This window comes from Cariama cristata, unplaced genomic scaffold (assembly GCF_000690535.1).
Source record: "Cariama cristata isolate BGI_N322 unplaced genomic scaffold, ASM69053v1 scaffold18942, whole genome shotgun sequence".
Classification (NCBI taxonomy): Eukaryota; Metazoa; Chordata; class Aves; order Cariamiformes; family Cariamidae; genus Cariama; species Cariama cristata.
This window is the reverse complement of record NW_009604787.1, coordinates 64,498-82,058: the sequence shown is the minus strand read 5'-3', so window position 1 is coordinate 82,058 and position 17,561 is coordinate 64,498. Positions and strand designations below refer to the sequence as shown.

Genomic DNA, 17,561 nt, shown 5'->3' with positions numbered 1-17,561 from the left:
TCCTTTTTGTGTGAGTGACACATTTCACCGCAGAGTGTCATAGATACAGCCTTTGAAAAGCAGCCCCCTCTCAAGCAATATTTAGTGGCTGCTTTTAGACGCAGAGTGGGAGCCGAGATCTGTACATTCCCTATAAGCACAACAGGAGGCACTTGCTAGGGAAGGATGAAATCCCTTACATCCCTTAGTGGTCAGATGATCTGTAATGCCCAGATGATCAGAGATCAGATATTAGTGCTTCTGAAGAGTGCTTTCATAGTGGAGACAGGATGGTAAGAAGGAAAATAATGTCACCTTCCCAGTAACCTTCTCTATATTTGGATACTGTCTTTTGCAGAAGCTGAATCATAAAATGCTTCACCCTCTGACACACAATACAGAACATGCCAGGAATACTATCTGCAGGTGATAATAGTGGATGATTAAACCAGCAAGCACAGAAGGCACTAGAGGAGAAGGTAGAGGCTGTAAAAAGTCTGTAAAGGCATGCCGGCAATGCTTCTTGTTTGCTACTAAATTATCAAGTCCATCCACATGAGGGAGAACTCCATCTTCTTGCCACGTCCAAAGTTAGACAGGAAATACTTTAAAAAATTTTTGTACATAATGGATATGGGCCATGTTTTCTGGATCCTTTTTTCTTGACCTTCAAAGGTCACTGGGACTGAAAGCCAGTAATTCCCTCCCACAAAAGGCAAGACAGAAGAAAGGGGGAGCTGGGATCTGGGTTTCCAGCCCTACACATGCACCTATGGTAAACAACTGCAGCACAAAGAAGTTGCAGCACAGGATGCCAGTCCCACCCAAACAGATTTGCTTCTATTTATCATTATTATTTATCTGTATTACTGTATCACCTCAGAGTCCCCGCTGGACACAAACTCTGTGTTGTCCTTCTCCCTGAAGGCTTACGCTCTAAGGGAGCTTAGCTTGTAAAGTAGGTCAGGGATGAAGAAACTTTTGGATGGAGCTCTGGAGAGTGGCTCTCCCTGCCTCATCCACCATCGTTTTGGCATCCTGTGAACAAAATGCTGTATTTTTGTACCACGTTGGGTGCATAGCTGGTTCTATGATGGGAAGTAACTGCATTCCGGTCACACAGTAAGTGTGTATCTTGTCTCGCAACAGGATGTGCTCCATCAGACAATGGGCTGTGCAAGCAAGTTTCACCACATACGATTGCTTATATACATACTCCATGATGCAGAATGATTGCACTTGGTCACCTGATAGACATACGTCTGCTGAGGCCAGGTCCTGACACTCCTATCCTGCAGCCATGATACAGTATGTAGGCAATTCATGGAGCAAAAGGTTAACGGTGAAACAACACTCAGGAGTGTGATGGTTTCAGCCCACTAGCAGCTGCATTTTGTCAAAGTTTTGAAGACTTTGTGGCAAAAGAGAATGTTAAGAAAGAAAGGATGTGATTCATTTTTATTTATTTATTATTACATACTTCAGGTCTTTTTTCAGCTTTTTGGAGAAAATGGATGCCTAAAGACTTGCAAAGCAAATCTTAGATCTAAAACACAGGAAAAGTTAACAGACACTTGGTATAAGTTGTTAGCAGACATTTGGTATATGTTGTTTAAGTATTTGGTTACAGGAAAGGAGATTTCAACCCACCGTCTTTAGTTCTGAGTTCTTCTAAAAACCCTTATACCTTTGAGGTTGCATTACACTTCAGGCCATTAAGAGTAGTGTATTTTCTCTTGATCAGTTCAGGGCATTCCTTAATTATATTCTCTCCTTTCAGCCAACCCTTTTCTTTTTTTTTCCCCCTACAAAAGCATACCTGAGGGTCCTGTATATCACCAAGACAGAGATGTCTGTGCAGCATGAACTTTATTTATAAAGGATGGATTAGACATGAATGTCACACTTCTTTAAAAAAGTTTAAATTAACTAATCAACTGGTGAAAACTGAACAGGTGATACTATTTACATAGGACAATGCTCGCCTTCCTTCCCAAAACTTAAAAGTGAATTCTCACTCTGAAACAAGGATGATGAAATATAGACACACACTGATTTCTACCAGTTACCTTGTGAATAGTGATCTAAGTCTCTCAAACTTACAGAACTTACCTTTTCCCTGTAAATAAACCTAAATTAGCTCTTTGGCGTAGTCATAGTGATGTCTACATTTCAAGGCCAGTACTGTAATGGACTCAGCCACCTAATGGCATTTCATCAGTATAAAATCAATGATCCTCCCACTGGTGTATCCAGCATGAAATGACTGCCCAAATATTAGATGTCTTCTGACAATGTCTGTACTCATCCTTCCTGCACCTGGACTGGGTGAAGTTAACATTGACTCTATAAAGACAAACAGGAAGTTTGCAACTCAGAGAGTATTTCCAAAAACCTAGACAAAGATCGTGATCACTGACTTCACATTTAGAGCATACAAAATACCATGACACCTGGTGCCATTCTAGAACGTGGTTTTAGATTTCCACCTGAATTCCTAAGAGATGTAGTCTCCATTTTCTCACTCTTTTGAAGCACCTTGGCAAGAAAATATCCCCAGAAAGTGTATTATTGAGAGTGTTTCAGAACCATCTTGTCTGCTGTCTTGAGGGCACTGGGCCCAGCTTGAAGTCCTCAGCCGGTGCAACAATCGAATCAGAAACCAGAAAACACCACTGTTCTAGATATAGTAAGTCACTTGGAGGTCAGTCTCACCATTTGATCTCTTCAGTTACTCAAGGTAATTTCAGTTGCAGGTTTAAATGTTTGGATCTCATTTTAAAATCTACTTTCTTGACTCTCGTCCTTATGCTAATAAAACCAGAAATATAATTACACTTGTATCCCAAGAGTTCTGTATCTGTATTCTATCCCAAGGTTCCAGTGTGGCACCTTTTCCAAAAATTAAGCCTCCAACCGAGTTCCACTATCAAAGAGATATAATTAACAAATCTTCATATAAAAAGCCTACCTGGATCAATCAGTAGCAGTATACTACAAAAGTGTAACAATTCCTGTTGCCTTGTGCCAACTGTTAGATAAATAAGATTTGTAAAACAAAATCTGCTCCTAAATTTACATTTCCTATTTCTGGAATGTACAAAAAGTTTTCTAAAATTCTTGCTTATGAACTTGCATGTGGTCTTTTTTTGTCACAGAAGAAGTGCACTTATTGACCTCCCTTCTGATCCAAACTGATTTCCTCCACGCGGAGTAGTAAGTTTCTGCGTCTCTCCCAGGAATTAGGAATTACTTCCATCAGACAATTAAATTAGAAAAGTCACTTCAATCTTTGGAAATATGAGCGTAAATTGTCTGATGAGATATCATTCTAATAAACAATGGAAAACAGTGCTTTTTCTGTTCAGAAAGCAGAGCCTCTCAAAAGTAATTTCATGAGATGGTGGCAATTAGTCTCTTGTATCATTCAGGAAATGTGTCTCTTTTCAGTTAAATGTGCCGTCCAGTCAGGAAGAAAAGTGGTCTATCCTCTTTTGCATTGGCAGTCTGGAATTCATCCCTCAGTCGGAACTGCCATTCGTCTTCCAGCTCTAGCCGGACAACAGTCTGGCGAAGAGAATTGCGATCTTGACAAATCACACACAGGGTGGCACCTAACCAAACAGTTAAAAAGAAACCCAGGTGAGTATCCCCTTTGTTCTCAGATGAGCCAGCTCCCACCACCCCTTAGCATGTAGAACTCCACCACTTTCACAACAGGAGTTACAAATGGGCTTGAGAGAAAATTAAGATAGTCACGTAGGCCTGAGGAGAGCTCCATTCAGCTCCCTATTTATCAGGATATTCTTGTGTAACTTGAGGTTATCTAGTATATATCTAGTAAACAGGACTAACAACACATTCCCGACTCTTTAGGGTAAAGAAGGGTAAAACTGTCAGGTCTAAGGAGGTGGTGATGGGTCCTGGCAGAAAATAAGATAAAGCCCTACATCCATTACTGTTCTAGCCTTACTGATCATTACCTTGTTGAGTGAAACCCTCATTCAGCAAAACACTTACACCACAAGAGAATCACCACGATGGCTGACTAAGCTCTTTGTGCATTGCTGACCAGAAATGGTCTAAAGATGTCCTGAAAACTAATCACAAACTTTAGCACTTTTCAGATTGGTAAGCTAATGTGCTGGCAAAGAAGAATCTGGTCTGTATGGCTATGGTCACAGGCAAATCCAGAATGCCACAGTAAGAAATATCGTATTTTAGTAAACAATATCAACTGTCTTGACTGGCATGCTGATACCATTTTAACTTTCATGCATGATTTCCTGGCTTCTGAGAAAAGTACTCAATTAAGAGGAAATAATTACCTCACCAGCCTTCAATAATCTGAATGAGAGAGGGTGAGGCAAGTGGAAATGTCCAAGACAAAAAACCAGCTGAGAATATAATAAAAAGAAACAAGACAGACAGCCATGTGGTGTTTAGTGCTCATATGGTGGGTTAGAAAATCAAGTAGACTGCCAAGGGAGATGGAGAAATCCCGAATCAAAATCACTTTGTGCTACATGCTATAAAAATTGCCTGGTTTATGCAAAATGAAACTGATTGATAGCTTCTGGTCACTAAAAAAATGCAGTGCAAAAGCACTGCTTTCATTTGCAGTTACTCTGATAGCCCTGTTAGAGAAACTACAGGCTGACAAAAATGCAGACATTGCTCCAGAATGAGCATAGACACTGGCACTCATGTGGCTTCAGTAGCGTGTGCAGGTAAAAGGACTGTATAGCTGTCCTGGTTTCAGCTGGGATAGAGTTAATTTTCCTCCTAGTAGCTGATACAGTGCTGTGGTTTTGGATTCAGTATGAGAGTAATGTTGATAACACACTGCTGGTTTAGTTGTTGCTAAGTAGTGCTTACACTAAGGCAAGGACTTTTCAGTTTCCCATGCTCTGTCAACGAGGGGGTGCACAAGAAGATGGGAGGGAGCACAGCCAGGACAGCTGACCAGAACGCCCAAAGGGATATTCCATACCATAGAACGGCATGGTCAGTATAGGAACTGGGGGAGTTGGCTGGGAGGGGCTGATTGCTGCTCAGGCATGGGCTAGGCATTGGTCAGTGGGTGGTGAGCGATTGTATTGTGCATCACTTGTTTTTCTTGGGTTTTATTCTTTCGTATACTAATTTTCATTACTATTATTATTACTATATTTTATTATTGTTGTTAGCATTATATTTTAGTTCAGTTATTAAACTGTTCTTATCTCAACCCAGGAGTTTTAGTTTTTTTTCGATTCTCCTCCCTATCCTACTGGGAGGGGGAAGGAGCGAGTGAGCGGCTGCGTGGTGCTTAGCTGCTGGCTGGGGTTAAACCACATGCTACTCATACCCACACGTAACTGTACTAACCGCAGCAAAGAACACAGCAGTTCACAACAACTCTGCCTGTTTCAAGAAGACATTTGCCACCGTGTTCTTCCTCCAGTGATAGTTATAGCTGTGAGTGAAACAAATCCCCAAAGAGCTAAATGCCTGAGATAGTAGCAGAACAATCCAAAATAAGTTTGCAACGGGACTGCCTGCAATACAAATGGAAGTTATTTGTCTCCACTGCTATCCACCGTCATAAGGACTACATGGAGAAACTGGTCATTAGGAATAAATTTTAAATGATCCAGCTTCTATTTCCAAGGATAGTAAACAGATTTTGATGGCAGCTTGTCCATTATGCACTTTCTATCAAAAATCAGAAAACCTGCAAGAACACAGTACGTAAATGCTTCACACGTAAATCTTTTTTCAAACATAAAGTAAGGAGTTATGCATATAGACTAGGCATAATGATATAGATCCAATATTCCTCCCTACTTAGAAATCTGCAGAACTTATAGCACTGTTAAATACCAGTTTACTACAGTACACCGTCAGCATGATCAAGCATCAAAGATGGGCAGGACATATAAAGACAAATATGAATACATGCATATACATATGTATATTTTCACATAAAATACATTTTTTCCCCAGGTTCCCAGAGCCCAGGTCATACAACTCTCTGTAATATAATTACTGCAGCTCACCTTTAAGAAAATGAAACTTCTTCAAAAAGCTCGCTACAACAAAGGAGTCACAGAGGTATAGCAGGAGACCACTGAATGTCAAACCAGAGGAACTGATATTCAGAGAGTGAGGCCGAGAACTCACGTAGCAAACTGCAATCTGATTGGGAGAGGGGGAAAAAAACCAAACATTTTTCAAGCTTCTATATAAAGCTAAGGCTTTTTATCAACCTTTCAGTATTTGCACCTGATTCAAATTCAGACTTGCTTTCCAACTCCAAATATTGTGATCTTTATAGTTCCTTCTTAAACTTCCCTCTACTTATTAAAAATCTACATAAACCCACTATTCATAACTATGCATTAGTCGTTACTATTCGTTACTATTATTATCATGAGGTTTAGACATGATAGGGTTTGAAAGCTGCAGTAACAATAGCTCCCCACAACCATACTGCTGTGACCTGCCCAGCACAGTTTATGTACACATGAGTATATATAGTAACTGTGCAGTCGGACATGAAAAGAATCCTTGAGAGATGCCTAATTTAATTTACTTTACAATAGGATTACTCAAGTCAGTAGAGTTATGCGTATATATAAACGCACAAGGTTTCATCTTGTCTAGTTTGTTTTTACATACTCCCCAAATCCACTAGGAATCAGGAATATTTATAGTACTCTTTCAGGATTTTTACATTTAAACTAAGGAATCCTCCACACAAGGCTTTGCTTCCAAAGTGCTATTGCGCTACTTAGTTGTGGCAGACACTCATCTGGCATAAATCAGCATGATTCAGTGGAGGAAGGCTGACCCACAGCAACTGAGACTCTGGTCCAGGATGCCTATATTTATCCATATTCCTTCAATCCTATTGTATCATATTGCAGCTCAGGTAACAATTCCAGAACCAAACTGAAAATCATTTCTTGTGCTGAATGGGTTAGAGCTGAGAGGATGTAATGGATGAAGACAGCAACATTACAATGCCCTTCCACAGAGTTTGTTTACCAAACACGGTGGGAACATAGACCTGTAAGAGCTCAGCCAGAAAGGAAATTAAAAGAAACGGTTCAAAATGTTCTGGGAGCAGCATATATGAGAAGGCATTAAACAGATGTTTTGGTTAAAAAGTTTAGTAAATCCAGCAAGACTGAATTTCATTTAGCATTCAAGTCAGGTGAACAGGTAAAAACAGTTTCTCTCTCCTGAATACCACTACCTTAGTATCACACTTCTATCTGACCTACATTTGAGTTTAAGTATCACCTTGACTTTAGATCCAAACTCATCAGAGAGAGCCAACAGCTCCTCACATCTAATGTCAGCTTCTCCCATTCTGACTGTTTTCTCAGTATTTGCTTCTCTGCCTCAGCTTATCAGTCAAAAGTGAACTAAAACATTTTTATTTTGAAGTGCTTTCTAACGGCTAGCTAGTAGTTGTAAAACACTCTTGTAGAAGAAATTTGCTGTAGGAAGGGCCAAATTATAGCAGACTGAGAATACACTTCTTAAAGAAAAATGTGCTCTATGTTAATTCAGAATCCAATATAATTCACAGACTATATTAGTATTGAGGACAATTCTGATATTGTTCTCCATGTACTTTATTTGAAGCCTCTAATAATATCTCTATGGTACAAAGAATTTGATTTTAACATTACAGGGATCTAATACCTGATTCTTCAAAGGCTGTGTAACTATTATTAAGGAATGCATCAATGAACTCATCCAAAACATAGCATATACATTTCTAGAGCTGCTTGAAGTTTATTTTGTTCAGTACCTGTGGTCCTAAGTTAAGGTAACAGTCCACAGATAGCACTGGATGGCTACAATTCTTCAGTGAGAGAGGGAAGAAGCGATGGCTGTGATACTGGAGGTATTTTTCAAGGAGCAGCTGAGCAGGTGCTGCCAAGAAGGTATGCTTGCTGTCAGGAGCACAAATGTACTGAGCAGGGGAGATTGAAACTGCAGTGTCAGATACCTATGAGGAAAAAATATTTCTGGTACAGATCAATCCTGATCAATCAAGTTGTACTTATCTGAATTTTGGTTTGTACAAAATATGTTTCTATCCTACAAATCTAAGATTTATATAAGTCCAGTCATTCAGCCAAAAATAGCTGCTACCAAAAAAGTTTCAGAGTTTCACAGAATTGTATTTGTCTGTATAGAGTCTTTGAGGTTTCTTCTTTGAACCCAAAGTACTCTTACATATGAAGTCATATGAAGATGAGGAATTCAATAGCTATAGATAAAAAGCTCATAGTGAATGGTTACTCAGATCTTAGAGACACATTTGCTGTTTTTAAAACTTTTAAAGGAAAATGATTAAGGAAAGGTGCATTTATGCCAGAAATATTGTGGATTTCAGAAAGTAATTAAAAAAACCCACAAAACCACACGGCAGACATACCCCATTACTGGCAACTGGTGATGCACCAAAATACCTCAGGTCTCCTAGTTACAAGGCACAAAAAAGGAAAATAGAATTTTAACAACAATGAAACAGAGGTCTCAGTTCCCACCTTAGACTTAATGTGGAAGGATCGCTGTCCTCCTACTGCAATTTGCTTTTTCATGACACTGAAGTGATTGAACCGACAGATGAGAAGGCCAGCACTGTGGACACGCAAGTTGAAGTCGACATCATCACACGTAAACCTGGAAAGAATAAAATAGCAGTTCAGAGGAATCTTTCTCACCACGCACTAACAAATACAAGCACTCAGGGTCTTTGATCAGCACCATAGAAAGGACAGGTGTCAAACATACTGACCTTCCACCAGCGTCTATCAGTCAGGGAAAGGGGCTTCAGCTTTGTAATAATAAACTAGTCTAGAATGAGTTCAAGAAGATCAGAATGAGGGAGGGAACCACTTAGGAAGGGAAAGGACCAGAAACACAGAGGAAAGTGGAAGGAAAAAGGTAGTAAATTGGCAGAGAAAAGACCTAGGAGGTAAAATATTTCCTTTGCCTTTTACTATAATAATGCACTAATATAAAATAGCTATATACGTTACTACCCCAAATAAGGTCAAGGAAATTATTTCCTTTGACTTCCAAGGACATGGATGAGGCCCTGTTTTTGATTTGTCAAATGCACAGAGTTCTCTGACTATTTATTTATTTTTCCACTAGCATACGAATACCCAGTAAATTTTTCAATGTTCCTCTACAGAAATAATGTAATTTTACATTTGAGACAAAAACTATTTGAAGACAAGGAGTCTTTTCTTAATACAACAGAACCGCTGAGACGTAAGAATAAACTAAGCAGAATGAGGCCAAACATCCCTGAGCTAAATTTGACCCATTTTAAAAATAAGATGGAACAGAATAGAAGGTAAAGTTACAAAGCTGACTAAATTCAAATACTCTGGCCTTCGGAAAATTCAGACTCAGTTCTCCATTTTGAATGTATACATTACAAAACAAACAGGATGATGTGCAGAACCATTGGATTAACATCCAAAGCTTGGATTTAGGAGAGCTGAGCAATTACTGTAACATCAGTGAGAAACATGGCATTTAATTACAGGTTTTTAAAATCTTCTCTTTGATCTTAGCAATATTTACGCAGATATTTCGTATCCCTGAGTGTCAGTGTCTCTGTGTTTTAAAATGTGCCTTTTTCCTTGCCAGCCCAGGCTTGGAATGCCATCCAATACTTCAGGCTCAACAGCACCCACACAGAGGATTATGGTGAGCCACACATGGTTTACAGACACAGGCGGGAAATGGGTATTCCTGACATTTTAACATTGCTGCTTGTACTCATTCAATTTTGCTTTATTGTAGTTCTCTTTGTTAGCTTTTCATAATGCTTCATAAGGTAATACAGTTAGACAGCCTGGGAGCACAGTTCTGTCCCAGAAGATGCACGGGAGCAAGTTTAAAATGCTCTTTTGAAGCGTCAGGCTGGTGACAATAGAAATTTAGGTCATCTGTTTATCCACAGAATAATGAAAGCAGAAGTGCTTCCCTGCAGTTATAAGTAAACTTGGACTTCAAAAGACATCTTCCTGAGACAGGAGAGTTCTTCTGAGAAGTACAGTGACTGATGTTCAGTTATCTAACTCTAGGTGTGTAGAGCCATTTTAGATTACCAGCGGTATCCCATCTAGCTTACAGAAAAACACATGTAGATTTCATGTCATACCTGTCAGCCCCATATGGATATCTTGCGTATTTTGAGGTGCCTAAAGACCAGCTTTAGACAAGTGAACCCCTCCTCTAGTGATATCTACTTCATTCTGTTGTAATAAATGCTTGTCCCTCAGAAATGCGGCCAAACCCACAGTTTATTTCACACAGATCAGTGAAATTCTCTGAGATGATTTACATAGTGAATACAGTTCCAGTAACTGTGGTGGTACGGTGTATAGCAATATTATAATCTGATATATCCTATGTGGCACAATAAATGAAAACGTAGGATTTCTGAGACAGCCGAATGTGAGAAACAATCACCAATGTTAATGAGGTTTATTTATTCCTTTCTTCTGGTTGTCCTGATGAGCACACATGCAGTAGGCTCCAGTGTTGTGCTACTCGGGGTAAAAAGCCCAGCTATATCTCAGTTCCGTGACAGAGATGTGGTTACGCACCATTCACCCATATGCTCCTGTTTCCTTTGGAAGGGACTGCAGGTAAGCAGACAGGAGGGGAAGTACAGTGTTTACCAAAAGGCCACTTGGACTAGACAACCTGGGGACTAATACTGCAGGGCACACTGCTGACTGTGTCTACCCTGTAATTCAAATATGAATGCTTTATTTGGAACTATGGAAATTAACATATTTTTCCAACTCCTGGCAATTTGGGAAGGATATGAACCATCGAGTTTTGGACTCGATGATCCTACAGGTCTCTTCCAACCAGATCGATTCTGTGATTCTGCGATCAGTAAGAAAACAAAATCTGTCTGTATCCCATTAACAAGCTCCCCCAAAAAGACAACAAGAGCTTTTGTAAGCTCTTTTTGTAAGCTCCTTTACTTGGTTCATTCTCTCTATTGAAAGATGCTACTGATTCACTTACCTGTTCTGATTGTACTGGACATTCTGTGTCAGATCTACATTCAGCATAATGAAATCATGCACATGGCAGCAGGAGAATGGGTCCTTGAGCTCAGCACTGTTTGTCTTACTGGACCATTTCCTCATCCCAATTAAGGCATAGTGAGTGACATTGGGAGTTGCTTCAATATGTTGCAGAATTTGCTTCAAGGAAACATTCCTTTCAGTCCATGTATAGTCACTACAATAATGAAAATGTGTTAATTTTAAAGTATATAGAGAATATTCAGAATCTCATTCAGCTGAAGAGCAATTCTTAACAGTCGAAAGTAGTTATGAGTATCAGGTCAATAACTTCAGTGTTGTCTTACTTTACTGCAACTCTTTGTCTCTCACTGTAATCAAAACTTAAAATTAACTAGTGCTTATGTGGTGGGGACTGGTATGACAGATCTGAAACTGAGCCTGGATCTTTCAAAATATTCACTCAGATATGACTGAATAACTTTAAAAGTTACTTGGATAATGTTCCAAATGAGTCTGGGAGGGTTGCTGACCTTGTGCCATAACTTAAGTGCAAAGTATAAGATCCTCCTAGCCCACCCCTAGAATCCATAAATCTCGGTTTTCACTGAGTTTAGTTCTCTTTGAAGGTTTGATGTAAATCCTGCATAGCATCGTTCTGGGAATAGATAAAAATATCTAGTACAAACAATGTTGTAAAGTAATGAAAACCAAAATACTTGTTTGGGGATTTGGGGAGCTAATAAAGGAGCCATACGGACTGGGACTGACAAAAGAACCAGAGGAAATCAGTTGCACAATTTGCACAGAAATGCCTTTTAGCTTCCTTAGAAAAATCCTCTTAAAAATGTACATGTGAATGCCCATGTTTGCCCAGTGTATCATGGATTGTTTACTGTAGACTCTGAAATCTGCAGTCCAAGTAACTCTAGTTTGAACCGGAGTCAAGCTATACAGCAAGGCTGCAGGGCACTTAAAACCTCAGGGAACAGGAATGAAAAACAGGCATTAAACTATGTGCTATGCAAAGGCAGATATCTAGGGAAAATACTTCTCTCATTAGGCAAATACTATTCTCTGCTTGTACAGGGTAAAAGTTGTAGTATATCAAACATAATTTCAAAACTGACATGCAGTGAAATGTTAAAAGAGATAAGCTGAAAAAGCATTTATTACTCTATTTACCTTTTCCTGTCTCCTGAACAATCAACTTCTACTGCATTCCACATAACACAGGAGTCATCTGAAATGACAATGAAAGGCCAAATATCCTGGGGTTTTATCCCCAGCTCCTCCTGCCGATTCCGTTCAAGCTCCAAGTTATGATAAGACAACTCTTTTATCAGGAAGTGTGCAGCACCTGAAAGAAAGGACATAAACCATCAGATTAAAAGTAGGGGCAGAAATTGTTTGCCTTTAACTTGGAAGCCTTTTGAAGTGAATATTTCTACAGACTAGGGTATGAATCACTCTGAAGATTTTAACACCCTAACACTCCCCAGAGCCAACTTACTTTGTCACGTGCCAAGCAAGTGACTTATAGAACCCCACTGGGAAGCATACAAAATGAAGCCTAACTTCTGTGGTAAAGATTTGCTAGGGTCTTAAGGGTTTAGCGACTGATTCTTTTAACCTGACGGATATCTGGCTCCACTAGCATCTCTTAGTGCAAACGTCTAGAGGTGCTGATTCACCAACATGTGAACAATTTCCTCTGATGATCTACTTTGAACTGTTTGTCACTACTACTGTCTGCAAGTTGTTCCAGCAGTAAAAGCAAGGTGTTCAATATTTCACAGATACTATATTAGCAGAACCTACCTAAGAGATGTATCTAATCAGTGCATCACTGCCTGTGCAAATAGTGCGTAAGTTATTTCCACGAGGAAACAGAGTAGGTAACTCCATCTGAGTTAACACCCTCAGCTCCCTTTAAAATTGGTACAGGAGAGTAAGTATTTCATCTACCGTGTTTTAGGTGACCTAGATTAAATGAATTGCATCTTCGACTGTGACACAGTGTTTTCAAAAGGAATCCAGATCACCAGATCAGTGTCTATGTTTCACTGTTGAGTAACAACACCTCAAGGACACAAGTCATGTGTCTGCATTTGTTAGAACTTTTTGTTATACTTACCTACTCCTGCACTGTTGAAAATGCTTGGAAGAACAAGCATGATGTGGTTGGGCCAATACTTCTTATATATAGCCATTTCATATTCCTTGACAACTAAAACATGCAAATGACTGGCTCCATCCATTGCATGATATAAATTGAAAAGTCCATGTTCATGACGACCAGTGGTGGGAGTAAAAGTGGGGCTTTTTATGTAATCTTCACTCTGCAAATAAACAGAAGTGTGAGTTTCTGTATTAAGCTGGACGATGTTTAAACAAAGAGAACCAGATCCTTCAGGAGAATAAATCAGATTCACTGACACTGGACAAACTGCTACATTTTAAATCAGCTTAATAGGAAAATAAGCAACTTTTATAAGAGTTGGAAAAAAGAAAACTCTATCACTTAGCTTATTCAACTGGCAAGAGTGTGGTGGACTGCATAGGACTGCTAACCTTGACCTGCCAAGTGCACAGGGACATTGAGGCTAGATCTGGAAAAGGATTTAGCTCCATATGCCATAAGATGGTAAGAAACATCTCACTCCAAAATTGCCGTACAACCCTTCTAACTGGCTATCACCCAATCTTGAATGCACTGAAACTCGCTAGGCGCTTCCAAGTTTGACAGTGTAGCTTCTGAAAGCCCTGTCTCTACAGATATCCAGGACTGTTCCAGGCTGGGCAACTGATTTTAGCCTAGTTCCTACTAAGGTCATTAAGGACCCAGAATGAAAGTGTGGCTCTTTACAGAGACTCTTGAAAGCCTCACAATTAAGCACTCCAGATTTAAAACTGCCAAAGCACAAAATGGTGTATTTGATGCAAGTGGAGGTCATGAAAGGGAATTTAAAGTGGATCAAGAAAAATATTTTATAATGGTTTAATAATCTAGGTTTATATCCCATAGCACTTTTTATGCTTGCAGCAAGATTGCAGGCACCACTTTGGAGCAAGTGAACAGAAAATGAAGCAAAGGAAGAATAAATGTTTTTGGCAAAGCCTCAAAGCAGGTCAGTGGCAGAAGCAGGAAAAGAATCCACAAGGACCTAGTGCACAGTTCTGACTGCATAGCCAAGCACAAGTTTACTAGGTGAGGAAGAGCAGAGGTTTCATCCTCACATTGCACAGTTGCTGCTGTGTTGCTGCCTGGGTTCTCCCATTTCAAGCTTGAACTGGATATAAATGCCTGAACTGGAGGGTGGTATTGATTGGTTACTGTTTATTGGAAACAGCTTATTTTCTCCAGGATAGAAGTGCTAATACTTACTTCTGTTCCACAAATTACTTCAATACTCCAAGCAGTGTGGCCTGAGCAAGGCACAGCTTCATCTTAGACATGGGTATTAGGAGTCACTGTAAAGGTCAACATCAGAGTTTGCATAGCCTGTCAGATGGATGACCTTACAAAGTGTTTTCTACAAGCGTGACGTGATTCTTTAGACAGTCTTGAAGCCATGACAAAGATTCTTTGTAAGCTATTTTTATATGAAACAACTGAGCATTTATGCAGAATAAGACAGGAAGGATAACCCACTGCTTTCCTCTACAGTAAAAAATTGCTTCCTCTTAGTAACTGTATAATAAAGAAAATCACGTCTCTGAGGCTCATTGCTGAAACCATTCTCACTTTAACATCTTAAACCCATAACCAAAGACCTGTTGCCCCAGATAAGAGTGTTTATACCAAAGGATTAACCTTGCTAATGAGTAAAAGAAACAGCTTATTTGTGGCTTGACAGTTATGCTTCATGTCTCCCTTTCTAGGAAAAAATACAAGCTTAGTATCAGGACATCTTCATTATCTCTTGACAGCAGGACCAGAAGTGTAAAGAATCCTAATTCAACAAATTTTAAAATTAGTCGTGTCTCTATCCCATATATGACCACAAATATAAATATCCATGTACCTTATCTGTGACTAGTGGTAGCCTCATGCTTTCCAATTGTCTTCCTGGTTGGCTAAAGACAAAATGATGCTCCTTTGACTTTGGAATGATAAAATGCAGCTGGATCTCTTCTCCCAGCATAGAATAGGAAAAGGCAAATGCATGCAGAGTGGACTCATAAAGCTGGGGACGGGAAAAAATAGGATAATTCCAGTGGTTAGAGTCAAACTACAAGGTCTCAGTGTAGTTAATACACATTTATAACATTACGAAACAGACTACAATCACTTACTGTATTGCACTAGATTTTACCTCATGATTCACTAGGTGTTAAGCAATGCCCCTAGGTTAAAGTACACACTAAAAAAAACTAAAATTAAACTGTTCCCTCTTTTGAAACCATTTTTTCAGCTTCGTTTTGCAGATGGTACCAATACTTAGAGGCCACTCTCAGCTTTCAGAAATACTGACACATAAAAATCCGTATTTGCACTGCTGATACCTTCTTTCTCACATTCTAATAAGCAGGAAATTGGAGGATTACTCTGAGTCATAACAGTCTGTATGCCACATATAGACTGCTCCATGCTAGGCTACTCCTGTATCAGAAGTAGCATCTTCTGCAGTTACTCAGGTGAAAATGTAAGCAAGTCCCAGTTGGAAAAGTTTACTGGGAAAGTAGTTTTAAACTGGTAGTATACATGTAGAATGAAGATTAGAGCACTGAATAAGCTAGTGTAAATGAGGCAAGGATCAGTCCCCTGATGTCCCCAAACCTGCAGTGTGGTCAAGGCAGGCAAATCTCAGGAAATAACAAAAACTGTAAATCAGCTGTTTTTAACACATACATGCAACTTCTAAGCCAATTCAAATACACTGAATGTACACAAAATTGTGTTTGGGTTGTGTCTGCTTCAGTTTCTGATCTGCATAGTATCTGGAAAACTTTACCTGGTACCTGGGATTGAAACCCATATACTGATGACACTGTTCACAGTGATGGTAGGTGTTATATGCTGCATACTTGGACAATCTCATCCTAGTTGTTTGACGACGTGTATACATATCCTCCTGTCTCCTGTTCATTGATCTGTCTATTAAAAAAAGAAACAACTTAAATGTAACATATATTCAAGGCCAGAATGTATTCCATTGTAACAAATTGTTTCTGTCACTGTAATTAGCTTCTAGGAACAATGGTAGGATTAAACACAGGCAAAACAAACTATGAATTCATTCTGAGCATCGTATGTTTTATAAATTGTTATGTACAGCAAAGGGGACTACAAAGAAGTATCTGCAAATTCATGACTATTATAATTCTATACAGATTTCACACAAGGCTAAGGTGTAAGCAAAGCCGGATTATTAAAATTATTATTGTTGCTGTTGTTATCATTGGTTGAATGCTTGCAAAAGTAATAAATAGTAAGAAAGAGTCTGATGACAGACATTTGCCATCCTGTGACAGCCATCACATTAGATTATGTGAAATGAAGTTGGCAAATTCAGTGATGTTGCTCTTTAGCAAATACCCACATTTTAAAAAAGGGTCTCCTTTGTGGGAGACTGAAGGAAGATGAGATGTAATTTCTGCTGAAAAGGACTTCTGTTATGTCATCTGGCCAAACCTTTCACTCAGATTTTCAGCATCAGATCAGGTTGTTCAAAGCTGTTCCTTGTCCTGTGAGGTTTTGAAAATCACTAAGAGTGGAGTTTCCACAGTGTCTCTGGGCAACTTGCTCCATGGCTTCACCACTTTTATTCTAGAAATATTTGTCATACTATCTAATTCTAATTTCCCATGTTGCAACTTGTGTCTGTTGTCTCTTGTCCTTATGCTGTGTATCTATAATAGTTTATGTCTATAAGTTCTCATTAGGAAGCTGAAAACAGCAATCAGATGCCCCTGCTAGACTTCTCCAGACCAATCAAACCCAATTCTCTTCAATTTTCTATGTACATCATGTGCTTCAGGCCTCTATTCATCTTGGTGGCTACCCACTAGACTCACTTCTATATGTCAATGTCTTTCTTGTACTGGGAAGCCAAAAACTTGACAGAATACTCCAGATGTGGTTTTACAGGTGCCATGCAAGAATAATCACTTCCTTTGACCTGCTTGTTAGATTTTTAGTAAGCCATTAACCCAATGGAGGACTGGTGACTTATGTTCAAATTGTTGTCTACCAGGATCATTAGGTCACCTTCCTCAAACTTGCTGTCTATGCAGCTGGCCTCAAGCTTGTAGAGCTGCAAAAAATTATTCCATCCCAAGTGCAAGACTGTGCATTTACCTTTGTTGAATGATATGAGGTTCCTGTTCCTGAGGTTCCTTCCTGAAGGTTCCAATTCTCCAGCCTGTCAAGGTCTTTCTGAATGGCAGTGCTACCTTCCTGCATATTGACTGCTCCCCCAATTTGTTATCATCCATGAACTTGCTGACGTTGCATTCTGTCCCTTTGATCAGGTTATTAATGGCAATCTTAAATGGCATTTGCCTCAC

General features: G+C 39.4%; 1 protein-coding gene across 1 annotated transcript in view; it reads right to left on the bottom strand.

The window, feature by feature from the left end:
* Window positions 1–3,311: 3,311 nt before the first annotated feature.
* Window positions 3,312–17,561, bottom strand: part of GREB1 (growth regulation by estrogen in breast cancer 1) — a 59,287-nt gene continuing 45,037 nt past the window's right edge. The window contains exons 24-32 of the mRNA XM_009695750.1: window positions 16,007–16,149; window positions 15,077–15,238; window positions 13,186–13,390; window positions 12,234–12,408; window positions 11,047–11,265; window positions 8,532–8,667; window positions 7,787–7,987; window positions 6,021–6,159; window positions 3,312–3,593 (exon numbers count right to left, since the gene is read on the bottom strand). Coding sequence (XP_009694052.1) covers window positions 3,430–3,593; window positions 6,021–6,159; window positions 7,787–7,987; window positions 8,532–8,667; window positions 11,047–11,265; window positions 12,234–12,408; window positions 13,186–13,390; window positions 15,077–15,238; window positions 16,007–16,149 — 1,544 coding nt within the window. The 3' untranslated portion in view covers window positions 3,312–3,429. The remainder of the gene's footprint in view (window positions 3,594–6,020; window positions 6,160–7,786; window positions 7,988–8,531; window positions 8,668–11,046; window positions 11,266–12,233; window positions 12,409–13,185; window positions 13,391–15,076; window positions 15,239–16,006; window positions 16,150–17,561) is intronic.